This window comes from Oncorhynchus masou, chromosome 18 (genome assembly GCF_036934945.1).
Source record: "Oncorhynchus masou masou isolate Uvic2021 chromosome 18, UVic_Omas_1.1, whole genome shotgun sequence".
NCBI lineage: Eukaryota > Metazoa > Chordata > Actinopteri > Salmoniformes > Salmonidae > Oncorhynchus > Oncorhynchus masou.
The window spans coordinates 53,796,931-53,824,179 of NC_088229.1; the positions used below are offsets into that span (position 1 = coordinate 53,796,931).

The window sequence follows — 27,249 nt, forward strand, 5'->3', positions numbered from 1 at the left end:
AAAATATTCAAAATAAAAGTCCCCCACGTAATAGTAGAAAAGTGTCAATAGCCTGTATGTATTCATGATATATGAAAAATAATTGTCTAAACATTGACAGTGATTCATATTTCTTCATATTTAAGTGACATTTGAATTAAATGTGGGTTTTTAAACATGTTCCAAGGTCAAATAAATGCCCCCAAAGCAAATCACTGTATATGGAATACACATTGGTTTATAGAGCAAAAACTATTCTAGGTGCTGCAGTAAAAGTATTGTAGGAAATACTCAGTAGGATGTATATGGTGTCATTTCATGAGGCTCTGAATAATATGGAGTATTGCTGGCCTTTTACTCCACCCATTCCATTGGCCACAATCCAAATCACTGTATATGGAATACATATTGGCTTATAGAGCCAACACTATTCTAGCAGGCAATACGCAGTAGGGCCTATAGTAGGACCTCTGAATAGTACAGTGTTTCCTTATTTTCTCAGCACTGTCCAGATCACAAATTACGTTTTTAAATTCAGCACAATGATCCCATTGTTGTCTCTACCTTCTTGACCTTTGTGCTGTTGACTGTGCCCAATAATGTTTGTACCATGTGTTGCTACCATGTTGTTGTTATGTTGTGTTGCTACAATGATGTGTTGTCATGTGTTGCTGTCTTGCTATGTTGTCGTCGTAGGTCTCTCTTCATGTAGTGTTGTGGTGATGTGTGTTTTGTCCTGTTGTGATGTGTATTTTTTTATCTAAATCCCAGGCCCCGTCCCCGCAGGAGGCCTTTTGCCTTTTGGTAGGCCGTCATTGTAAATAAGAATTTGTTCTGGCCTAGTTAAATAAAGGTTAAATAAAATAAAAATTAAGGATTTCACGATCGAGTGGAGGCAAGGTTGTCCAGATCTCCAGGGCCCCCACTTCTAGAGGACACCCATTAGGACCCCTGCGTAGAGCCTTACATGATGGCCCACATGCTCCTACTCCTGTTGCTTCTCCATCAGTTCAGCCATGTGGATGCAAGATGTTTTTTTGTGCAACAGTGGCGTGCAAATAAGTACTTTCAGGGCATATATAGGGTATTTATTTACTGTTGCTATTGGCTGAGATTTCATCCACATTTCTTTTAAGTGCATGTGTTAGAAAGTATAATAATCACTGCAAAACCTAACCGTTGCAAAAACGCTGACCCTCAAAGGTGGACATGCTGTGCTTCACAAAGTCCTACAGAGTTCAGAAGGAACCTCTGAGAGAGAGACCCAACCCAGGGAGTGGTCAGGGGGAGAAGGGGCAGGCAGCAGGGTAAGATCAGGGAGTGGTCAGGGGGAGAAGGGGGCAGGCAGAAGGGTAAGATCAGGGGGAGAAGGGGCAGGCAGCAGGGTAGGGTCAGGGAGAAGGCAGCAGATCAGTGCATGCTCAGACACTGAAAGAGAGGACACAGAGACCTATGGATAATCCTGCTATTTAATTTGCAATTCATTCTGATCTGCAGCACAATGAAAACATTGATAATGCATTTTGGAAAGAAGTTCTGCAATGGCCAACTGCTACAAAAAACACAGAAAATCTGCGTGTCAGGTAGCTTAAGTGGCTGTGGAAAGATGAGAATGGTGATACATGCACTCGTGTTATGCAGCTAAAGGAAGGATTAAGCAGAGTAAGGTGCTGAGGCAATAACTATGTAAAGAGTCTGTGCCGAACACTGGTTTAATCAAGTGCTTGAATTAATTGAGTCACAGGAAGGTGTAGTAGGGTGGACCTAGTCCTATGGTAGGAGATGACTGTATAGATAGTGATGCTTTTGTCTGTGGTGATGGACTTAACTGTGGAGTTGACCGTACTGATAATTTGACCATTGATCAGAATAATTTGACAGATTATAAAGGCTGCTGAACCAAATTTGACAAATACATTGTATGGGGTGGTCGTGATGTTGAGGAGCAACAGAAAGTTAAGACTTGCCCAAGAAAGGGAAAAAAAATGTTTGGATTATCATGCTATTTCAATGGCAGTATGATCAAATATTTGAGTTCCAATTTTGGAAGAAAGTTGCCAAATCTTTGCAATGGCCAAAAGGAACAACCATTGTGGAACAAGAATAGAAGTAACATTCAAAGTCTTCTTAATCAGATTAAGTTCATCAACCCTTTGAGCCTGTCACCCATATAGAAGGAGATGGAAGATAAAACCCAAGTCAGTGCAACATACTCAAAGACAGTACACTAATTGGCACAAAAACACCAAACACAGAGTGGGAAGGAGAAATGAGGTGACATAAATATGGTGAAAATAGGTCACACAACAAATAAACCCAAAACACTGTGTTACATGTTCGATGTCATTTTTATTTCAAGCGTGTTGTGCAGATGAGCAGATCTTGACCTGATGCCTTAAAGCACTTCATGGCTACAGACATGAATGCGAAGGGTCGGTAGTCATTCAGGCAGGTTACCTTGGCGTTCTTGGGCACAGGGACTATGTTGGTCTGCTTGAAACATGCAGGTATTACAGACTCGGTCAGGGACAGGTTGAAAATGTCAGTGAAGACACTTGCCCGTTGGTCTGCGAATGCTCTGAGTACACATCCTGGTTATTCGTCTGGCCCTGCAGCCTTGTGAATGTTGACCTGTTTATGGTGCATTGGGATACTATAGGAATCATTAACATTTGTAACAAGCGTTCGCTGTTTCACCCCTGTAATTACATGGTGTTATTAGTGGAACTATGACTAATTGATATTGAAAATGTACTACATAGTAAGGATTTCAATATTTCCTGGAAATATGCTTACCCATGAGAACTTGTGGTAACACTTCATTTTAAGGGGTTCTTATTACACTAACAAGTATTGTAATAATTGTAATTATTCATAGTTACACTGTAATAACACCAAGTTCTCATGGGTAGGCCTATTTCCAGGAAATATTCAAATTCTTACTATGTAGTATATTTTCAATATCAAATGTCAGTCGCTCAGAAAAGGATATATAAAAACATTTAAAAATAAACGGATACTGTGGCCTTTCATCATGCGAGCTAAAATGTGTTGTGGACACTGAATGCACTGATGTCCTTGTTTTATGTTCAGGCGATATCACACATTCAGATGAAGATGGTATGAAGACCATTCCGAGCTCCAGAGAGGGATCGACTTGCATTGTCATCACATAATTTCCTGTGAACTTTATATGGGGCTGTATTAACAGCCAATGCCGACATCAGATGTTTGGCCTCTCAGAACAGAAGTGGCATTGGACTAGATACATCAGTGTTGACAAACATCTGAACGACACACAAAAACAACTTTTGGGATTCTGATGAAATCAAATCACTGCAATTACTAAAAGAAATAACTTGAAGATGACCAAAATACAGCTATCAAGGGGTTTATGTTTTACTGGGGGGGCGGGTGGGAGAAAAAAAAAGAGACTGGCATGATATGACGAAGCACAGTGCAGTATTCTGGGACACCACTGGTGGTGGGATCAAGTCTAGAGTCAATAAAAATAAGGATTTTGCTCTGATACTTGTAGCTTGCCTTGCCGCACCAAACTACTATGCCCCTGTAGCAGTTATGGTAAGCGAGGATCACACACAAATTGTAATAGAGCAGTTGCTTTATGCAATGAGGGACAAAGAAAAGCTGGTGCATGACAGTAAAACGGTACCTGTACAAAATGGTGGTAGGTCCATAAGTGTTGTTGAATACAGCTATGAAAATGTTCAATAGCGACAGTATGTTGACGTATTTGCGGCGCTGCTGAAAAATAGTCACTGGACAAGCCACGGCAAAAGATCTGGACTCCTGTATCATACGAGCAAGTGAAAGTTACTTAATGCGACAGGCTAGTGAACTCCGTAAAAAAATATATTTTATGGTAAAGATGATAGGTATAGAGTTGGCATGTACATATTCAGTTTGTTGTTGAATTCCAAAAAATGCCAGGAAATTTGCGCTTTAGTCTATGACATTTGCATTGCCCCGGGGAGCAGAACTAATTCTACATTGGTAGAGCAGAGCCTTGTCAATGTGAATAGCCAAGCAGGACAGTCGAACAGCCATTCTAAAAGTGAACCACGCAATGCAATGGATGAACTGCGGTGCAGATTATCTGAGCAACTGGGCAAAGTTCTGAAAGAAACAAAAATCATCACTGAGCATCAAAGACAATAGTAGTGTCCAATGCACAGATCAAAACCTTTAAGGGATGTTGGACACACTTTTCAAAAACGTTCTCCTTGTAATACCAATTTGATCTGACCTTTTGGCAGAAGATTTACAGATGTTTTCAGCCTTATACAAGTCAAACCCAAGACAGAATAAGTACAGCAATTAGTGAGGTAACGTCAAAACACCTTTTTTTTCTTTTCTTGATGAAACAAAACATAGAATTGACTATTGTAATGTCAAATTGTATACTCTGCATAAAGCTGGCCAGAGATACATGAGAAAATCAAACTTCGCAATCCCAAAAAACACAAAGCTGCTAACCTGAGGAAAGCTATGAAAAAGGAAAATAAAGCACCAAAGTATCTCTGAAGGTCTTTTCAAATTCCTCCAGCTATACATTCTAAATCGTTCAGTCTTAATAAAAAGACCGGGATGAACAATGATCAGAATTTACAGTGTAGTGGACTACCACACCAGATCCTAATTGTTCTTGTTGTACCCGTGTAGCAGAAAATGTTAGAGTTAAGAGACCCCATTTTTCCATCCAGTACAATTGAAATCCCAGTTGTTGGCAACAAGCAACAGATGTACAGATTGAGTTCTGTAATATTTCACTCAGGCACAAAATCAACAAGGGGGCATTTCTGGTCAGAGCTAGATTTGAACACTTAAGATACAGGCAAATGACTTACACATTTCAGTTGGCACGACTAGGGAAGGGGTTGGCATGAGTACAGAAGGGGTTTTATATTTCTATGAAGTAGTTAAATGAGCCTCAGACACAAACAAACTTGATTCAGAATGATATAATTTCTGTAATTCCACAGTATGAATACTTTCCAGTCACACAGTAGATAAAATGTTACCCATTTACATCTTTCTCACTACTGCATCAGAATTCTCTGGAAGCCATAATAGTTTACTTAGAGCTAACCAATGGAAAAGTCTAATTTCCCAGTTTGAAGCATTGAATTCAGTGACATTTTCACAACCCACGGTTCAAGAACTACATTACAGTGGTGTAAAGGACATAGTTGAACATTAGTGTTCAAGAAATTCCACCCACAAATGATATTCTCTAAATTCAGTCTAAACATTTCCAGTCAATGTGATACCCAGGCAGTGTATGGCCAGACTACAAAACTGATAGAACCCAGGGACATTTCTGCAGCAAGAAATACCTTGTTGGTTCGAATCGACAGAGAAGTGTGCGCAATATATCTAAGAATTCAAAAGGCTCTCAACGATCAAGCTTTCATGCCCCACAGACTTTGCTTGTAAAAATGGACATGGCTAGGATCAAATTACCTAGTAGCTTTCCTCTACCTTGCATATTTATCAAACATGCATAGAATTTGTCCAGTAGTCACATTTTCAGACAAATACCCATTTGTGAAATTGTATACATGTCACAACCATCTTTGGCACGTAAACTGCACTGAGACATGAGTCATCAGTGAGCTATAGATTTGAATCACTCAACAAATAGCTGCACAAAGACACGTTGTCTAGCTGCAATTAACATTTTAATAATGTAGCACAGACGCTCTTAACCAGAGCGACTTAGAGTAGTGAGTGCATACATTTTCCTTTGTACTAGTCCCCCATGGGATTCAAACCCACAACCCTGGCATTGCAAATGCCATGCTCTACAAACTGAGCCACAAGGGACCACATAAGTAGTGGAGGTTCTCCACTTTGGTCTGAAAGAAGTCATTCACTTATACACTGTCAACTGCAAGGAATGTGATTCTTTAACATAAAAGGCATTCAAGTCACATGCGCCAAATACAACAGGTTACCTTACTGTGAAATGCTTACTTACAAGCCCTTAACCCCACAATGCAGTTCAAGAAATAGAGTTAAGGAAATATTAACTTTTTTATTTTTATGTAACATTAAAACATTAACAAGGCTATATACAGGGGGAACAGATACCATATACCATCCACCACTGCGACCTGTATGCTGTAGTTGGCTGGCCCTCACTACATATTTGTCGCCAGACCCACTGGCTCCAGGTCATCTATAAGTCTATGCTAGGTAAAGCTCCGCCTTATCTCAGCTCACTGGTCACAATAACACCCACCCGTAGCACACGCTCCAGTAGGTATATCTCACTGGTCATCCATAAAGCCTTTCCTTCCAGTTTTCTGCTGCCAATGACTGGAACGTATTGCAATATTCTTATTTTTTAAATTATCATAAAAATAAATAAAAAACGCTGAAGCTGGAGATTTATATTTCCCTCACTAACTTTAAACATCAGCTATCAGGGCAGCTAACCGATCACTGCAGCTGTACATAGCTCATCTGTAAATAGACCATCCAATCTACCTTCCTCATCCCCATATTGTTTTTTTTTTTATTGTTTTTTTACTTTTCTGCTCTTTTGTACACCAGTATTTATACTTGCACATCATCATCTGCTCATCTATCACTCCAGGGTTAATTTGCTAAATTATAATTATTTCGCTACTACGGCCTATTCATTGCCTTACCTCCTCATGGCATTTGTACACACTGTATATAGACTTTTTTTTTTTTTACTATTGTGTTATTGTCTGTACGCTGTTTATTCCACGTATAACTCTGTGTTGTTGTGTTGCACTGCTTTGCTTTATCTTGGCCAGGTCGCAGTTGTAAATGAGAACTTGTTCTCAACTAGCCTACCTGGTTAAATAAAGGATACATCTAAATAAATACAGAGTCAATGTGCTGGAGTACAGGTTAGTCGACTAAGCCAACTCAGAGGAAACTGTCTTCATTCACAGCTGAGAATATTGATACAATAAGCAATGGAAATTGGTTCAGTGATAACATAATTGATGTTTACCTTGAACTTGTAAAATCTCATTTCGAGGATCACTTTGTGTTGATGTGCCCTGATTCTTTTGCAAGCCAACCATGACATAATTTCTGTTCTGAGAGGATAGATGCTCTGCCTTGGGTACCTAGAATAGCACACAATTGGTGGTGTTCTGAGAATGTTACAGGTATGTCAATCTATATAACAATTTTTTTTTTAAATCATCAAAATCTGTCAGTTTAAGCTAGAGATATCTGGGTTTTGCAATGAATGCATCTCAATCCACTGCATCCGCCGATGTCGCACTTCTGCATCTGCGTTGAAAGGAGGCAGAGCTATTGCGATCAAGTGTTTAATAGATGAGAACATTTGCAGAATGTTGGCCAAAATCCATCTCGCGCCATCTTCTCCCAATGCCGGCCACTGGGCTTCCTCTCATCAACATATTTGGTGGTGATTGGAAATGCCAACCGGATGCTTCAGATTTATACATCTGGTTCATTGTTCCATGTGGTTAGGTAAGAAACATCTAAGTTAGCTAGTCAACTTTCTTTAGCTTACTAGCTAGTTTAGCTCAGTGCATCGATAATAAGCTCCCGGTATTCACTCGAATTCTACGAAAGGTTCCGCCTGATCGTGACAAATGTTTCGACTTGAGCTTCCTTGGTGGGAACAGAGATCCTATTAAATTACTATAATTCATTCTAATTCTATGGGTGGGCCACGTAACTTGACAAATCTTCAATGATGAAAGGTTATTTTAATCCCCTATCCAAGTTCTCCATTACACTTTAAACCCTTTTGGATTAATCTCAAATTGATTTATTCCAGAGAATAACAAAAACCTACAATTGTTTCTCCATTACATAAAAAAAAAATCTAAAAGTAAAATAACAGCATTAAGAATTCAGACAATATTATATGATAAGTCCAATTTCTCTAGCAGGTGTCAATCTTATGGTTTCTGATTGGCCCTGGGGTCAGAAGGACGGCGACACGTCGGGGAGGACAGACGAAATGGAGGTATTGTGCGAGTGCTTTGGCCTTTTGCCCTTGTGTACCGTTTCGCCACCATTTTCTCCTTCTTCTCGTTCAAGCCTGCCTCTTTTAACAAAGTGTTCTATTCTGGACTCCAGGCTCTCGCAGCGTGGACGCTCAAGCAAGGGCCGATAGTTCCGCTGTTTGGTACCTTCCATCAGCCAGCAATGGGGAGAGGAGGTCCCACCTGTTGGAGAAAATAGGATGTTCCATTGCACATCCCCATACAAAATCCCAATGTTACCTGAGTATAAGACAACTAGCACTTGCTCATACAGGCAACTGCCAAAATAATGGTAAGTCTTGAGTAAATGAGAGATACAAAGTACATTGAAAGCGGGTGCTTCCACACAGGTATGGTTCCTGAGTTAATTAACATTCGCTCATGCTTAGGGTCATGTATAAAAATCACAGGAGGTTGGTGGCACCTTAATTGGGGAGAACGGGCTTGTGGTATTGACTGGAGCGGAATCAGTGGAATGGTATCAAATACATCAGAACACACGTGTTCCAGGGGTTTGATGCCATTCCATTTGCTCCGTTCCGGCCATTATTATGAGGCTCCACTGTGCTGGGCAGGCCATTATTTTCAAAACCATGGCTATGCCTCCATCCACAGGGCATGAATGGTCCCGGAATGGTTTGATGAGCATGAAAACGATGCAAAGCATATGCCATGGGAGTCTCGTTCACCAGATCTCAATCCAATGGAAGACTTACGGAGGATTTAGAAACGGTGCCTGTGACAGCGTTCTCCACCACTGAAATTTCCCGTTGAAGAATGGTTAAGCATCCCTCCAATAGAGTTCCAGACACTTGTAGAATCTATGACAAGATGCATTGAAGCCGTTCTGGCTCGTGGTGGCCCAACGCCCTATTAAAGACACTATGTTGGCGTTTCCTTTATTTTGTCAGTTACCTGTAGCCTTTATACTTCTTGACCACAGTCTCCTATGCAGTGCTAGACAATAGGATAGGGATAAATAAAGTCGGATTTGATTTCAATGAAGGATTGACAGACCTGTGCTATCTAGGCCTTGGATCATGCCGTGAATGACCTGGGTCTTGACTGCTGTCTGTGTCCAGTGGTGCTGCAGCGTGGCCAGGGCATGTTCCACCTCCTCAGCCTCCCTGCGCCAACTCAACCCCTCAAAATGGCAGTCGAACAGCACCAGGGGAAAGTCCACCGCCATGCTGAATGAAAAATAGAAAGACCACTCGCTTTTGTACTGGGTTGTTCATTAGGGCACACTAAGGCAAAATATTTTACAATGGATAAATGACACGTTTTGTACATGTTCAGACATTACCTCCCTGTTTGAGTGTTTTCTTTCATTTGGTAACTAATGAACACGCCAAAGCACTATGGTGGACATGTTTTCTAATGACTTGTCTTGTTGTCCAAAATAGATGTTATTTGCTTTTCTAATAAGTGTTTGGAAGAGTCTCTGGATAGCAATGCCTAGACCAACTCACCTGTATTGGGGTTTCCTGGGATTCGTCTTCACATCCAGGAGTTGATCCACTATCTCTGGGGGCTCCAGCTTCTGGCCAATCAGCAGCAGCACTGCCATTATGCACCGCACCTGGTGGAAAGAACAACAGACAACATAGCATGGAGTTAGTACTGGGTGATATAATAATACATTTTATTTGTAACGCGCTGTTCAAAAACCCAAAGCGCTAAAACATATGCAATAAGCCACAGATGAAAACATGTATGCCCAATGAGTCAGGGAGCATTCTCTGACCTGGTGATAGAGGAAGGCCAGTCCTTTGATCTCAAATATGTAGAGGTCGTATGGGTCTGCGGTAGTGGGCGCAGGAGGGGGAGTTTGATGGACAGGCTGGACCGTGGCAGACAGGATGGTCCTCTGGAACTGCAGCACTCCGTTGCCCACGTCCATCTTGCAGAGGTTGCGGAAGTCGTGAGTGCCCTCGTAGCTGTAGACCAATGAGTAAGGAGAAGATGCGGGGCTTTCAGTTCAGCTTCTAAAATGACTATTGTTTCAAACTGTGGTGGTGAGAACATACAGGAAACGTTTCGCCTGCTTTTTAATCAAGCAGGGCGGGTTGTCCCAGCCTACCCATACTGCTGCCAACCTGACTAAATAATTTAGCTTCAGTCAGCATCATTTGACATTTTTAGATTCAATAGCAAATATTGTTTAGAAGGCCTAAGCTTTGCAACCTGCCCTAGAAAGAATCTAGGGTAAACAAGACAATATGACTCATTATTTATTTGACCCGTCTTCAAATTACATGCAGGATAATTTGGCACCACCCACCGTTTGGCAGCCTCTGCCATCAACGTTACATCCAGAGCCCCGCGTGGGAAGTAGTACCGGTAGGTTCTAGACTGACAGTCGAAGCGTGCACTGAAGCCCTGCGGAGCAGGTGACCAGTCGAGAATCCTGATGTCCTGGGGCAGGACTCTGTTCAGCATCTTCACATAAGGTAGCTCCGCCACGTCCACTTCGTTCTTGACATCAGCGTCGACATTGGACGGGAGAGTCACTCCTAGGCCTCCACAAAACTGAGTGGAGCGCAGGTCTATGGACATGACCTATGTCAAGAAAAAAAAATATATATATATACTGTTAAGGCTACATGAGGGCAAAAAACAAATGGGAGTTGGGAATCTGTTACAATATACATGTTTATGTCCATGCATGGACAGCTAGCAACCATATAGCCTTGCTAGCTTAATCTAAGGCATAACAAACTTGTCCATATGATTTGAAGTAACATAGTTGGGTTGGGAGAGGTTGCCCGCTATTGTGCCAATGTTTTCAAGAACTATTATTGTTGGAGGTGTAGTAGGCCAAGTTATCTGACCTGGGAAAAGGCACTGACTCCTTTGTCAGTGCGGCCACAACGGTGATAGTTAGAACTCTGGCGATCCTGGATCAGTCGAGTCTTCAGAAGAGCCTCGAAGAGCCGGGCTTCCACAGTGCTGTCTGTGTTCTCCTGGACAGCAAAGCCCTGATAGGCCCAGCCCAGGTAGGCTAAGCGGAGCGCAACATGGCGCCGAGGATGGGCAGAGAAATCAAACGGTCGGTCCCGACTCACTCTTTTGCCCTTTTTCCTGCCACCAGCATCAGGCTTGCTGGTATCCTTCTTTCCATCAGAGTTGGTTGACACCGCCATCTCACCCCCAGTTCCTTCCTTGACCTTCTCTCTCAGCTGTGCTTTCAGTCTCCCCACCTCTCCTTCCAGGTCTCTCACTCGCTGTAGTAATTCCTCAGACATGTTGCTTTGCAAACGGCAAAATAACTTATCTGGAAAGTAAGTTAGAATGACAAAGAGTTGGACTGTGTTTGAATGTAGCTAGTAACTAAGACATTCCTTTTTAGAGTATTTCTGATTTAGTTAGTCACCAGACAGTGACAAATCTAACATACGAACTTAACCTACACAATTGTCTGCTGCAGAAGGTCAGCTTGCTAGCTGTGTAAAGATATACAAATTTAATTAGTCTAGTATGTGATTCAGATGTAGTTAGCATGTTGGTAAATGCTTTAGCGCCTATTGACGATAGTATCTTCTGACCGGAGTTTTGTTAAGACCCCTGGCGCTTGCTCTAAACATTAATACGGATTACTTGCAGTACATGTGGCGGAAGTCAGAATTAGTTAGGTAACATAGATAAGATGTCTTAACTGCATAATATGCTTATATAATTGAACGGTTGAACTCATTATTAGAATGTTTCCCTTCGGACTCTGGTGTTGGCAGTTGCACTTCCTCCCTCAGTTGGGGCTCAATCACCTGGGGCCCAGAGAGGGGAGAAGTCAGGCTTGTCTATCACATGTCCCTGGTGCTATGCAGAATATCAGAAAGAGAAGGACAGGAGGGAACATCGTCTTCATATGTGAATGTGTCTAACTATTTTAAACCACGTGAGGGATGGTGTGATTAATGGGGAACCAATTACTTGTCTCCACAATGTCTGTGCACCAGTCACTCCCTCCTTTGGCCTTGGGGGAGATGAGGTCTGAGACAAGATGTGTGGGGTAGTGTCTCAAACCATTGTATGTCATCTCGGATGTTGCACCTATCCTGGGATAATGTATGACCTAGAGGCTCACTCCCCTCAGTGAGCTTGTCCAGGCATGTGGTCAAGAAGGGGTTTTACTTGAGATAGGAGTGTCTGGAGTTCACAATTGTATGTATGCCATATAATGAGTTGGTGTTTGTGTTATGAAGTAACAGGGATGAGATCAGCGCCTCGTCTTAGGGGCCAAACTCTGAACAATAAGAACAGCCTTCATAGCAAATACTATCTGGCCCCGGGATACTCCTTTCTTATATATCAAGTTTCACCTTGTGACCCATTCCATACATCTATTGTTTTTCATGTAGACTAAAAGGGCGTAACTTTGCTATAAAATATTTGTATTCTTTGTACATCAAATTTGCTTGCCATAACACGGGAGTGTTGAGATGACCAGCCTCGTTATTATAGAAGCAATTAATTACTCTATTCAAAACGTAATAATAGGGAGAGCATAAAGTCATATCCCGATTGGTGATTGACCTCCTCTCTCTTCATTATTGGATTAGAATTTCCACGACATACATTTTTGGAAACATAAGGAACGCATCTTTCATATCAGCAAGAAATTATAAAATAACATACATTTAAAAAAGGTTAAATCACTACACAGCTTTATATTGGTTAGGTTTACTGTTCCCACACTGCCATATCTCCATGTTACATTGCTTGTTTACTTAAGACAGATGGAAGACATAGGCAGCCACATGTGCTAATTAGGTATCTAACTGCTCTGAACACCTGTGTGTAAGCATAACTGGGGAGGTAATGTAGTTCGTCAACTGGAGGAACACAAGGCTTGAGTATCTGTTCAAAACTGCTACAATAACCATTTTTATTTGAAATATTTTCTCGCTGATATGGGCAATATGAGCACATGTTCAAACCGAGAACCGGTTTGAAAGCGAAGGTTTACTTTTCTAAACGTAAAAACACAGCGTCGGAATGGTAGTTTATGTGGAGCCAAATGCAGGCGAATGTAACGGCTGAAAACCCTCGCTTCTCAGTGGAGGACGGCCCATAATAATGGCTGGAACGTCGCAAATGGAATGGCATCAAACACATGGAAACCAATGTATTTGATACCATTCCACCTATTTCGCCCCAGCCATTACCTCGAGCCCGGTCTCCCCAATTAAGGTGCCGCCAACCTTCTGCGCTACACATTAATAAAACGTGTTTTCGAGTGGTAGCTAGCTAGCTAGCTAGCTAGCTTTATTCTGAGAACGAGGCACCGGTGAAAATAGTTTCAGCTTGCATCATCACAATAATATCCACATATTTTACCTTTACTTTGACGTGTAGCTTTGATGAGTAAGGTTATCATTCCCTATCAAGATACTTTGGTAAAACGTGACAATGCATGCTTCAACTCGTGCCTCTACCTCGGAATTAACGCTTCAGTTCGTTCTAAATCAGACGCAAATTCTAGACGGACTTATTTCCTGTAAGGGTTTCTGGGAGTTGAAGTTCATTGTTGACACTCATTGGTATTTTAGGCAGCTATATCTTATATTTTTATGTTTATGTTGTTGGCTATAAATAAACAAATATAAAGCATGACATCATCAAATAAACTTTATTCCCAACAAAGAATACATTTCAAGCTAAAAAGGTTTCCAATGACAAGGTAAAATATATGTGGACAGAAAGCACGCCAAGCAAACACAATATCAGCATCTTACTAACAGTAGCAGATGTGTGGAATTTGTCATGATAGTATCATTTTTAAGTACATTTTTTCGTAGCTTCTTCTTCTCATGTCTTGAAATAAACACATTCCGAGTAAGGCTCCAAAGACCTAGAGGACACAACAAATTAGTCAGTTAGCTGTGAATGTGTTGACACACATGTTCTACATATGCCTCTTGTTTGTATGAATGTGACACAATAACGCATGTCTTATGCTGTCAAAATAGAACATGATGGACAGATTGACATTTGTTTACCTCCACAACTCCCAGACCAATACAGGCAGCAGCCACCCATTCCAGGTTCTTCCCCGGGCATTGTCTGATGGTTTGGACACAACCCTAAGGATCATACAGTCACTATCATCAATCAATATGATGACACTATGATGGCTCTCTCGTTCTGTGTGTGTGTGTGTGTGTGTGTGTGTGTGTGTGTGTGTGTGTGTGTGTGCGTGTGTGTGTGCGTGCGTGTGTGTGTGTTCTGCACATGTGTGCAGTCTGTCTATTTGTAGAGGGACATGCATTTGTGTGTGTGTGTGTGTGTGTGTGTGTGTGTGTGTGTGTGTGTGTGTGTGTGTGTGTGTGTGTGTGTGTGTGTGTGTGTGTGTGTGTGTGTGTATTTGCTGACCTTCAGTTATACAGTGGTTTTACTGATGACGTGGCCACAGAAATCATACTCTACCAGGCAGCATGAGGCTGGGACTGAGCTTCTGTTGCCCCAGCCCTTACTGCGGAACCAGTCGGTGTAGTTCTCTGCACCACAGCAGTGGTACTGCAACACAGCAACATACAGGGCAACATATGAAGTACACACACACACATGCAAAACACACACACACACACACACACACAGGTCCAACCAATGTCAGACTATATTACACAATATTACAGTTGCGTGTAATATACAACTTCCAATGGATGGATTTCCTTTTTCATAATGCATCACAGCAAGTTACTGACGGATACAACAGGTGATCATTGTTCTCGTCAATAGTGATAGGCCAATGGTTGAATAAAGCTGTGGTAACTGTGTCACCTCATCCTGAACATCATCTATGACAGGTCTGTTCTTCACGCTGTACTCTGAGATCACGGAGCGGACTTTCTTTTTGATTGTCTCATCCACCTGCAGAGGGCAGTATAGGACATAATTAATTACATTTGCAATTATACAGCACATTCACCAAAACAGCTCATCGGTTCCCCACTATTTCGTCCAAGGCGCCGCTTTAGATGTAACAATTGCAGCAGCAGCCACAAACCTTTCCTATTGAAACTATTGTGGGCTTTGAAGTAGGGGGCAGCAGAGCTAGGCAGAGGGGCGTAGCTTTCTGCCCAACAAAATACATGGGAACTCGAGAAGCACTGCTGTTAATTGTGAAATATTTATCTTCAATACTGAAAAGCATTTGCAAAATGCAACACACAATTGACATATATCACCTTACTTCGAAGGACATTACAGGGAAATCCCTGCTACAATCTCCATAGTCAGGATCATGACAAGGATCTTAGCATTATTAAATGGCAGAGCAAATAAAATGTGTTAATGCAAATTATTTTTTTAATTTATTCATTATTTTACCAGGTAAGTTGACTGAGAACACATTCTCATTTGCAGTAACAACCTAGGGAATAGTTACAGGGGAGAGGGATGAATGAGCCAATTGTAAACTGGGGATTATTAGGCGACCATGATGGTTTGAGGGCCAGATTGGGAATTTAGCCAGGACACAGGGGTTAACACCCCTACTCTTACAATAAGTGCCATGGGATCTTTTTTTTTTTATTTTTTTAATAATATGTTAATTATTTTCAGCCATGGGATCTTTAATGACCTCAGAAAGTCAGGACACCCATCTGAAAGACAGCACCCTACACAGGGCAGTGTCCCCAATCACTGCCCTGGGGCATTGGGATATGTTTTTAGACCAGAGGAAAGAGTGCCTCCTACTGGCCCTCCAACACCACTTCCAGCAGCATCTGGTCTCCCATCCAGGAACTGACCAGGACCAACCTTGCTTAGCTTCAGAAGCAAGCCAGCAGTGGTATGCAGGGTGTATGCTGCTGCGTATTGCAAGCTCATGGGGCTTTCTTTAATTCTGGTCCTGATGACCACAAGGTGTTGATTCCAACCTGATTCAGCCTGCACTCATGGTATCCAAAATAATTAGCTTTAAAGGTCCAATGCAGCCTTTTAAAAATCTTAATATCAAATTATTTCTGGGTAACAATTAAGTACCGTACTGTGATTGCTTTCAATTAAAATAGTTTTAAAAACATTTTTTTAAATAGCTTCTTAGCAAAAAGCTATTTCCCAAGCAAGAATTTTGCTAGGACTGTCTGGGAGTGGTTTGAGTGGGGAGGGGAAACAGAACATTTGCTGTTATGGGTAGAGAGGTTTGGAACTTTTTTTCTTATTGGTCAATTAACTAATTTACCTCATGGTGATGTCATCTTGAAAGGCCAAAACTCCCTCTCATCCAAAACAGGCTGAAATGTCAGGTCTTTTCTAACAGCTCTTACACTAAAATGGCATTATCATCATTTTCACAATTCCAAAGTACGAATCCAACCTCATAGCGTGGAAATATATATAAAACAAGGGAAAATCAAGTTTGACTGCACTGGAACTTTAAGGGGCTATAATGCTAACATTGGTTACAGGGCAAAAATGCAGTAGGTCTAATTAATTGGATGTTACTCACTGAGGCCCGAAGGGAGCGACTATCGGTCCGCGCCCCGAAGCACCCAAGGAAGATGACCGAGACTGTGATGCCCACTACGATGATGTCCTGTGCGATAAGCAACATGGAGGTGCGGGACAGACCACTGCCGGTGAAAGTCGCTATCTCTGTGTATTTCGTGAGCGACATTGACCCATTGACAATAAGGACAATGCCAGACACCTAGAAATAAAGCTGTGAGTATTACAATTACAATTACTATTTCAAATAGATGTTGTATTAAAACATTTAAAAGTGGTTTGAGACACAAGTCTAAGTATAGTTGAGTGTAGGCCTATATTAGTATTTTGACCCTCAAAAAAAGAAAGATGTGATGAAAGTCAATACACTTCGTCCAGTTCTGGTAAGACAAGACTTGAAGACATATCATCATATCAAAATATCTTATCAAAGTGTTTGGAACTTTTTTTTATTTTTAAATAGAGTGTATCATAAAAAAAGTATAGGCTACATTTTGTTACAATGAATGAGCATTTACCTTGGCATAATAATCTGCCATTTAGCCCTTGCAATGTGCTCTGAAAAATTATATATCCTTCATGCCATAACACATAGGCTTTTATATATATATATATATAGTAAATATACAGTAAATGCATTATTTCTCAATACATTTTTGGGTGAGTTATTAGCTTTATTAAGATGAATGGTAAAGACTAATGGTAGGCTATATATACAAATAAAATGAAAAGGAACTTAATGCAGAATATTCTTATAATTTTGGTGACACAAAAAAAAGGTTATTCAATTCTGATCACGAAATGAAATGTCTTACCCCGTAGGCTAAATTATTATTCCAAATGTAAGGGTATTAGCGGAGAACGAAGGATGGAAATGGTAATGTCTCCACTGAATATATAGAATTATCCTATTCTCACTTTCTGAAATTGTGAGCTAGACCTAAACAAATTACGCATCTGATGAATGGTATTGAACAAGGTTTAAGCAAAGGTCTCTGAGAAACTTGTTCTACAGCGATGATAGTTTGACTATCAAGTGTTATAGCCTAGTTAAACATGACTTTTGCCATGACAGGACAATGAACCTACATTAGATACAGTATTATGCTTTTGTAACACTTTTTGTTGTTGTTGAGGAAAAAAATGTTCAAGATAAAACGGCAGGTGCGAGACGGAGTAATTGGGATTTCTGCTAATTTTGTCGAATAAATAAGAAACGTCACTGATGCGTACGTCATAGGTAACCCATGACACTTGTGTCCCCAAAATTAGTGCAAATGAAATGGCTGTGAGAACCTGAGTCCCTTCGATTGTTTCTATAAGAGGTGCTTTGGGAAGTGATGTTGGAAACCATTCCTTTTACTCTCACCGTGAGAACACAAAATGGGCAATTCTGATCGTTAACTTTAGAAGACCTTTAAGTAACCAATGTGATCAATTCAGCGTTTACTTCAGCGTTTTTATTTGAGATGGTAAGCTTATTTTGAACGTATTTTTTAGGCAATAGAATTAGGATCAAGAATACGTCATTTAATAGGACCTCTATGATGTAGGTCTGGTTGTGACGTCATGGCTTTGATATAATTTTATACTCCATCACTGCACTAAAACTCTCCAATTGTCCTTCCTGCAGGGTCAACGCCCTATGTGAGCTTATCTGAGAAGCATGGACCATCCCATACCTGTCACAATGAGAGAGACCCCAGCAGGCAGGTTGAAGGTTAGGCTAGTAACATACATTTCCCACTATTTAGCCTTTTTATTATATTGGTGAAAAAGTAAAAAGCAAGACAAAGATAGGCTATTGATATAATAAGACAAACATATTCTACTGGAGAAAAAAACAAACAGGTTATTGATATAATAATAATTACAACATTTTTCATAAAAACACATTTCCTAAATAATTCACCTTCACCTCACTTGTATTTCTAGGGCACCCAAAACCCTGTGGGTCAGGGTAGCAGAGACATAGACCCCAACAGGATAACCTCAGACTTGAAGGAAGTCCTAGATTCTCTGTGAGTACGCGTTGTTTTCTTCTTCAGATTTTTGATCAGAACAACATGAATCAGACAAGCATTATATGCTACTAGGCCTACTCCTCCAATGGATCGTACAAAACATTAAGGACACCTGCTCTTTTCATGACAGACTGACCAGGTGAATCCAGGTGAAAAGCTACGATTCCTTATCAACGTCAATCCACTTCAATCAGTGTAGATGGAGTTGAGGAGACATGTTAAAGAAGGATTTTTAAGCCTTGAGCTATGGATTGTGTATGTGTGCCTTTCAGAGGGTGAATGGGCAAGACAAAAATATTTAAGTGCCTTTGAACGGAGTATGGTAGTAGGTGTCAGGTACACCGGTTTGTGTCAAGAACTGCATCTCTGCTGGGGTTTTCACACTCAGCAGTTTCCTGTGTGTATCAAGAATGGTCCACTACCCAAAGGACATCCAGCCAACTTGACACAACTGTGGGAAACATTGGAGTCAACATGGGCCAGCATCAATGTTCCCTCTAAGCTGCAGCGCTGAAGAAGAATCAGCCTGCATAGAAAAGCACAAGACTGAATTTCACTCAACTTTCTGGAGTTTCTGGGGGGGGACAAAATATTAGGAAGGTGTCCTTAATGTTTTGTACACTCAGTGTAAAGTGCAGTCTGTTTTATCATTCCAAATTTTTGAAACTACATCTCTTACCTCAACTTGTCTTTCCGCAATTTTCACATCCTATTTCCTCACCTCCTTGTCAATTGTATTGGAGGAGAAGGTCCAAGGTACCTCCTCTCGCACCTTCTCCTTCAAGGCGTTTTGGCAAGGAGACGAGGAGAGAGGAGGCGAGGAATCTAGAATAGATTCATTGAGCAAGTATGCCAACAGTGCTGAGTCGGTATTATTGAAAATAAAGAGGTTTTAGAATTTTAGAACTGTTTGATGACAATGTCCCTTCTTACTTACCAATGTCACACCATGGCTCTGACCAACAGGGGTGTGGGTCAGCTCAAGGACTTGGCAACCATGGTTGCAGAGGAGCCACTCTCAGATGCTCAAGTTGAAGGTGACAAAATTCACCTTGTGACACCAATAGTGAAAAAAGACAAACACAATAATTTCTATACTTTAAATGAGTGTCAATCGCTGTGCATGCCTGTCGAAAGAATTTAAAATGAAAAGAAGGTTAGTTAATTCCAGTCGAACAAACAGGAAAATAATACAATCGGAAAAATTGTGTATTTAAGGGATCTCAAGCTTAAGTTTTGGTCATAGGACCGTCATCAGTGTACAAACCATCCATTTTCAACCAGAAGGAGTTTGTTTTCTCCTCAGGGACAATCAAGTTAATCCTTTCCTATTCTATCCTATCCCATAGCTTTCCAGGCTGTCTTTAAGCTGTTTGCCACCGATAGTCATGGCTGCATCGACATAGTGGGTCTCTCTTCCCTATTGGACACAGTAAACATGAGACTCAGCCCCGAGCAGACTGAGGCTGCCCTACATAGGGCCGACTATGACGGTGAGGTCACTCACAAGGACATACACATGCAATGTATCCCAATGCAGGATCAAGGAATGATGCTATTGGAAATTTCACAAGATGAAAACATTCCATTAGCAATTCTAACATGTTCCACTGAATGTGAAATGCCTTTATAACCTGGCTCCAATACATTTTCAATTTATTTAGGAACTAAAAATTAACTCCAAACTAGCCTTTCAGATGTTTGTGAAATCAAAGACGGGTAGAATATGATGGGGTGGGTGTGAGTGGTTGATTCAAGGTTTGTACTCAATTGCTTATTAACAAATACTCAAAAATGCACAAATGCAGCTATTTATCAGGTACAATGTATAAAGCACAGAGAACATTTCAAACGTTTAAATGTGTGTGGAGAATGTCAAGTGCAGTAATTATGTTGAATTACATTTTCAGTTGTGTATCAGAACAACCACAGGCTTAATTGGAAGATCCAATAGGATACTTTTTTTGCCATCAGCCCCGTTTCACGCTAACATGCAATAACTTGATGACTCAAAATGATTTCGATGAGAGTACTCCAACACAGACGTTCTTTCAAATCCCCATCCCTCGTAGAACATATGAAAGCTATCTGTACTTTTATTGCAAGGAACAATAATTCAAATGTGATTTGTTTCTAGGAGATGGTGAGGTAGGTTTTCAAGACTTTCTGTGTGTGATGACAGACAGTCAGAAGTTCGCCAGGTGTATAAACGGTAAAAAGCCTGTATGAGAGAAAAGTGTGTTTTGACAGATTTTAGATGGCATGCACATGTTCACAATGACATATTTTTTTCAAGCCATGAAACAGGTGCCAACTGCTCTCTACTCCTCCTCCCTTAATCTCTCCCTTTCTATCCCTCTCCATTGTCACCCTCTGTTTTCCCCTTTCCCTCTCCATCAAACCTCCCCCTCTCTCTCTCCATTCTCTCTCTTTCTCTCCCTCTCTCTCTCTGTAGCAGAGTCCCCTGACCCATCTCAGAGTGTGGATCAGTCAGACTCTGTATTCTACAAAGCCTTGAATCAGATGCTGAATGCGGGCCTTATTCCCAGCAGTGCCACTGGGGAGATAGTTCGGTAAAATACAAACGTTCCTTCTCTGAAAATATACACTAGCAGTACTTCTGGTCAGGCACTACATGTATGCAAGATTTATTTGTTATTTTTTTTATATATTTAAAAAAGATATACCCCCCTTTTCTCACCAATTTCGTGATATCCAATTACGATCCAATTACTATCTTGTCTCTTCGCTGTAACTCCTCAACAGGCTCAGGAGATGCGAAGGTCGAGTCATGTGTCCTCCGAAACATGACCCACCCACCCACTTAACCCGGAAGCCAGCCGCACCAATGTGTCGGAGGAAACACGGTTGAACTGACGACCAGAGGTCAGCCTGTAGGCGCCCGGCCCGCCACAAGGAGTCGCTAGTGCGCGATGAGGCAAGTAAAGCCCCCCTGGCCAAACCCTCCCCCAACCCATACAATGCTGGGACAATTTTGCGCTGCCTTATGGGACTCCCGGTGACGGCCGGTTGTGACACAGCCTGGGATCTGTAGTGCCGCCTCAAGCACCGCGATGTAGTGCCTTACACAGCTGCGCCCCTCGGGAGGTCCCAAGAATTGTGAGGTTTATTATGAGAATAAATATTAGAGTAAATCATTTGAGTAAACTGTTGCTCATGACAAAATATGAAGAACAAAAGCCCCAAAATAAAATGTTGTCAGCTTAAGTTCTCGTTCTTTGAGTCTCTCTGTCTCCACCCAGGTATTACCATAAGAAGTCGCTGCGTCATGTGTTGCGGGTGGCGCCGCATCAGGACAAGAGCAGGGGTCACGTGATCACCTACTACGCCAAGGGGGCCCATCTGGTGGGCCTGCAGCCCAAGCAGCTGATGAAGTACATCAAACCCAATGGTGAGCAATGTCTGGGCAATGTCTGTGTAACATCTGAACAACGTTTGACCAGTGTTTGGGAAACATATCTAAACTACATAATTTCAGTTCCTGGTTTAATTTTGTGTATATTACTTCCCCTCCTTAGCACAGGAGATTGGTGGCACCTGAATTGGGGAGGTTGGGCTCGTGGTAATGGCTGGTGCGGAATCAGTGGAATGGTATCAAATACATCAGAACACATTATTTCTATGTGTTTGAAGCCATTCCATTGTCTTCGTTCCACCATTATTATGAGCCGTCCTCCCCTCAGCAACCTCCTGTACTCCTTACCTATCTTTCAATTTTACACTGTACACTGCCATTCAAAAGTTTGGGGTCACTTAGACATTTCCTTGTTTTTGAAAGAAAAGCACATTTTCTGTCCATTAAAAAAACATCAAATTCATCAGAAATACAGTGTAGACATTGTTAATGTGAAGAGTTGCCTCTTCAACAGTGAAGAGGTGACTCCGGGATGCTGGCCTTCTAGGCAGATTTGCAAATAAAAATCCATATCTCAGACTGGCCAATAAAAAGTAAAGATTAAGACACCGGACAGAGGAACTTTGCCTAGAAGGCCATCATCCCGTAGTTGCCTCTTCACTGTTGATGTTGAGACTGGTGTTTTGCGGGTACTATTTAATGAAGCTGCCAGTTGAGGATTTGTGAAGCGTCTGTTTCTCAAACTAGACACTCTAATGTACCTGTCCTCTTGCTCAGTTGTGCACCGGGGCCTCCCACTCCTCTTTCTATTCTGGTTAGAGCCCATTTGTGCTGTTCTGTGAAGGGAGTAGAACACAGCGTTGTACCAGATCTTCAGTTTCTTGGCAATTTCCTGCGTAGAATAGCCTTCATTTCCCAGAACAAGAATCGACTGACGTGTTTCAGGAGAAAGTGCTTTGTTTCTGGCCATTTTGAGCCTGTAATGAACCCACAAATGTGAACGCTCCAGATATTCAACTAGTCTAAAGAAGTCCAGTTTTATTGCTTCTTTAATCAGAACAACAGTTTTCAGCTGTGCTAACATAATTGCGAAAGGGTTTTCTAATGATCAATTAGCCTTTTAAAATTATAAAGTTAGATTAGCTAACTCAACGTGCCATTGGAACATAGGAGTGATGGTTGCTGATAATGGGCCTCTGAACACCTGTGTAGATATTCCATAAAAAATCTGCTGTTTTCCAGCTGTCTACTCTGTATTTCTTTTGAAAAGAAACACATTTCTAAGTAACCCTATACCTTCTTTGGCAACATTGGATTCCTGAATTGAATTTAATCCGAGTCACTGCATTGTTTGTGTGACTCTCTCAGCTCCCAGTACCAGCCCATACTCTAAGCGGCCCAGCCTGAACGTCAAGTCAAAGGTCATGGTGGGCAAGCGGGTGGCGACACAGGGAAGTGTCCCCTCTGCCAAGACCTGGAAGACCGTGGAGATTGAGGAGCGCATCAGACAGGTATGAGCTAAAACGACAGAAGGGTTGGAGACAATTCCATTTAAATTCAGTAAATTCGGTTATTACTTTATTTTATTTATTGCGCCTTTATTTAGCCAGGTAAGTCATCGAGAATAAATCAATTATATTTTACAATAACGACCTGAATTGACTGAAAATGCATCTGGATCACCGCTGTATTGCATGCTGTGTTGAATATTGTCAAGTATTTTTCATTGATGTAACCAAACTTTATCTAGATGTTATCTTCCCTGGCTTCTTATCTTTATTTCAGTTCTGAATCAGCAATTCATTCATTATTATCCCTATTTATGAATCTAAAAATAAAAGGATAATAGCAGGGGAAGTTTAATATATTTTACCCAAATATGAAAAGACGGCGATATAAAAGCCAACGTGAGAGCACCCTGACGAAACTACGGCAGTGATTAAATAAACCTCCTCTACCCTCTGTTCTATTGGTGAATGTACAATGACTGGAGAACAAACGAGACGAGCTCCGTTCGAGACTATCCTATCAACGGGACCTGAGGAACTGTAATATCCTATGCTTCACGGAGTCGTGGCTGAACGAGGACATGATTTATGTCAATTCAACAGTTTTTTTCCTATGCACCAGCAGGACAGAACGGCAGCGTCTCGTAAACTCAAGGGCGTGTCTCTTTGTTAACAACAGCAGGCGTGCAATCTCTAATATTAAGGAAGTCTTGAGGTTCTGCTCGCCTGAGTTAGAATACCTTTGATACGCTGTGTAGACCATACTATTTACCAAGAGAGTTTTCATCTATATTTTTTGTAGCTGTCTATTTACCACCACAAACCGATGCTGGCACTAAGACCACACTCAACAAGCTATATAGGACCATAAGCCAACAAGAAAATACTCATCCAGAGGTAGCATTCCTATTGGCCGGTGATTTTAATGCAGGAAAACTGAAATCCGTTTTACCTTGTTTCTACCAGCATGTCACCTATGCAACTAGAGTGGGAAAAACTCTAGATCACATTTACTCCACATAGAGATACATGCAACGCTCTCCCTCGCCCTCTATTTGGCAAATCTGACCATAACTCTATGCTCCTGATTCCTGCTTCCAAGCAAGAACAAACAGGAAGTACCAGTGACACGCTCAATTCGGAAGTTGTCCGATGAAGCGGATGCTACTCTACAGGACTGTTTTACTGGAATATGTTCTGGGATTCATCCAATGGCATTGAGGAGTTTACCACATTAGTCACCGGCTTAATTAAGTGCATTGACGACATAGTCCCCATAGAGACCGGACATACATATCCCAACAAGAAGCCATGGATTACAGTCAACATCTGCACTGAGCTAAAGGCTAGAGCTGCCACTTTCAAGAAGTGGGACACTAACCCAGATGCTTATAAGAAATCAACCATCAAACAGGCAAAGCGTCACTACAGGACTAAGATCCAATCCTACTACACCAGTCTGACGCTTGTCAGATGTGGCAGAGCTTGCAAACTATCACGGATTACAAAGGGAAACCCAAACCCGAGCTACCCAGTGACACTAGCCTACTAGACAGGCTAAATTCCTTCTATGCTCGCTTTGAGGCAAGCAACAGTGAACCACGCATAAGAGCACCAGCTGTTCCGGACGAATGTAGAATCATGCTCTCCTTAGCCAATGTGAGTAAGACCTTTAAACAGGTTAACATTCACAAGGCCGCAGGGCCAGACGGATTAGCAGGACGCATACTAAGAGCATGCGCTAACCAGCTGGCAAGTGTCTTCATTGGCATTTTCAAACTCTCCCTGACCCCCTTTAAAATCCTTACATGTTTCAGCAGACCAACATAGTTCCCACATGAGAATGCTGTTCATTGACTACAGCTCAGCGTTCAACACCATAGTGCCCTCAAAGCTCACCACTAAGCTCAGGTCCTTGGGACTGAACACCTCCCTCTGCAACTGGATCCTGGACTTCATGACGGGCCGCCCCCAGGTGGTGAGGGTAGGCAACAACACATTCACCATGCTGGCCCTCAACACGGGGCCCTTCAGGGGTGCATGCTTAGTCCCCTCCTGTACCCCCTGTTCACCCACTACTCTGTGGCCGCGCAAGACTCCAAACCATCATTAAGTTTGCCGACGACACGATGCTGGTAGGCCTAATCACCAATGACAATGACACAGCCTATAGGGAGGAGATTGTGAGTTACTCATCTCCCTATCACTCTCTCGCTCACTCTCGCTCACTCTTGCTCTCTCTCTCCACTTCCTTCCGTCCCTCCCACAGTTATCAATCAAGTACCCAGGAAAGGAGACTAAGGACATGATCACTCCGGTCAAGATCAAGGTGGACCTGCAAGGGAAGGACAGAGAACGTCTCACCTATGACAACATCAACCAAATACGCCTCAAGGTGCTCCAGCTCACACTATAACAACAGCATCATGCATTTGCCATTTTAGTCAATACCTTTGCAGTATTTCAGTTAGAAATGGCCATGTTTGAGTCTTCCCCTCTTTCCTCCTGTCTCTGTCTCCCCCTTCCATCTATTCCAAATCTTCTCAGCAAAGATGCCTCTCTCTTCTCTCTATCCCTGCCATTTTTGTGTAACAGTGTGCTATGTGCTATGTAATACGTGTGAATACAATGTAGGGCTACTGTACAAACAATATCTCTGCTTGGAAAGGTCTGGTTAAAGGGAGTTACTCTCTACTTCCCTCTCTCTCTCCTCCATCTCTGTATCCCTCTACTTCTCTTTATCACTACATATATTTATCTATCTCCCCTCCCTCCCTCAATCTCCTCCATCCGTCCCTCTCTAACCCCAGTCCAAAGAGGGCTTGAACACCTACCTGGAGACACTGAGCCAGTATAAGCAGCGGGATGCCTGGGACTCCTGGGGCTCGCTGCAGAGCTACCACAACTCTTTGGGCCACAATGCCTTCTCTGACACATTCTCCACCTACAGCTGGAGCTGGAGTGGCTGCCGCAACATGCTGCAGCCCTGCGACCTGCTGGAAGAGAGGCACAACTTGCCTCTGCTGCCAAACCAGTATTAGGGAGCAGGGAGTATGGAAGGAGTATGGAGGGAGTATGGAGGATTTCCAATTAAAAGCAAGAAATATGTAGATTTTGCACTACATCCTATTATTTCCTATTGAATTTTTTGACCCCTCTTTTTCTCCCCAATTTCGTGATTACGATTTTGTCCCATCGCTGAAACTCCCCCAATGGGCTTGGGAGAGGCGAAGGTTGAGTTATGCGTTCTCTGAAACATGACTCACCAAACCGCGCCTCTTAACACCCGCTCGCTTAACCCGGAAGCCAGCTGCACCGATGTGTCGGAGGAAACACTGTTCAACTGACAACCGGAAGTAGGCCTGCAGGCACCTGGCCCACCACAAGGAGTTGCTAGAGAGCGATGAGCCAAGTAAAGCCCCCGTGGTCAAACCTTCCCCTAACCCGGACGATGCTGCCCTATGGGACTCCTGGTTACAACCGGTAATGACCCCAGGCTGTAGTGACGCCGCATCACTGCGATGCAGTGCCTTAGACCACTGTGCCGCTCGGAAGGCCACTTCATTCAAATCACATCAAATCACATTTATTCTTAGATCAGCTTGTCACCCCCTGGCCTTAGTTATCTTTGTTTTCTTTATTATTTTGGTTAGGTCAAGGTGTGACATGGGGGATGTATGTGTTTTGTCTTGTCTAGGGGTTTTGTATGTTTATGGGGCTGTGTCCGTTCTAGGTAATTGTATGTCTATGGTTGCCTAGATTGGTTCTCAATTAGAGGCAGCTGTCTATCGTTGTCTCTGATTGGGAACCATATTTAGGCAGCCATATTCTTTGGGTATTTTGTGGGTGATTGTTTCCTGTGTCAGTGTTTGTGCCACACG

The 27,249-nt window shown here is 42.1% G+C and overlaps 2 protein-coding genes across 3 annotated transcripts; one reads left to right on the forward strand and one right to left on the reverse strand.

Moving 5' to 3' along the window:
- Nucleotides 1–3,356: 3,356 nt before the first annotated feature.
- On the reverse strand, nt 3,357–13,468 carry pus3 (pseudouridylate synthase 3). 2 transcript variants are annotated; one of them, XM_064923687.1, is made up of 8 exons: nt 13,347–13,468; nt 11,420–11,452; nt 10,841–11,283; nt 10,291–10,568; nt 9,754–9,946; nt 9,479–9,588; nt 9,024–9,196; nt 3,357–8,189 (listed from the first exon to the last, which is right to left on the reverse strand). In XM_064923687.1, the coding sequence occupies exons 1-8, from the start codon at nt 13,384–13,386 to the stop codon at nt 7,945–7,947; spliced, it is 1,515 nt and encodes a 504-aa protein (XP_064779759.1). In that variant the 5' UTR covers nt 13,387–13,468; the 3' UTR covers nt 3,357–7,944. The 2 variants fall into 2 exon arrangements, with proteins under 2 accessions (XP_064779759.1, XP_064779760.1); XM_064923688.1 differs by lacking the exon at nt 11,420–11,452.
- Nucleotides 13,469–18,150: 4,682 nt separating this feature from the next.
- On the forward strand, nt 18,151–26,409 carry LOC135559390 (EF-hand calcium-binding domain-containing protein 3-like). Its single transcript, XM_064993549.1, has 10 exons — nt 18,151–18,180; nt 18,396–18,481; nt 19,451–19,521; nt 19,834–19,977; nt 20,622–20,693; nt 20,934–21,057; nt 21,748–21,896; nt 23,229–23,371; nt 25,638–25,763; nt 26,179–26,409. The coding sequence occupies exons 1-10, from the start codon at nt 18,151–18,153 to the stop codon at nt 26,407–26,409; spliced, it is 1,176 nt and encodes a 391-aa protein (XP_064849621.1).
- The last annotated feature ends 840 nt before the right edge of the window (nt 26,410–27,249 follow it).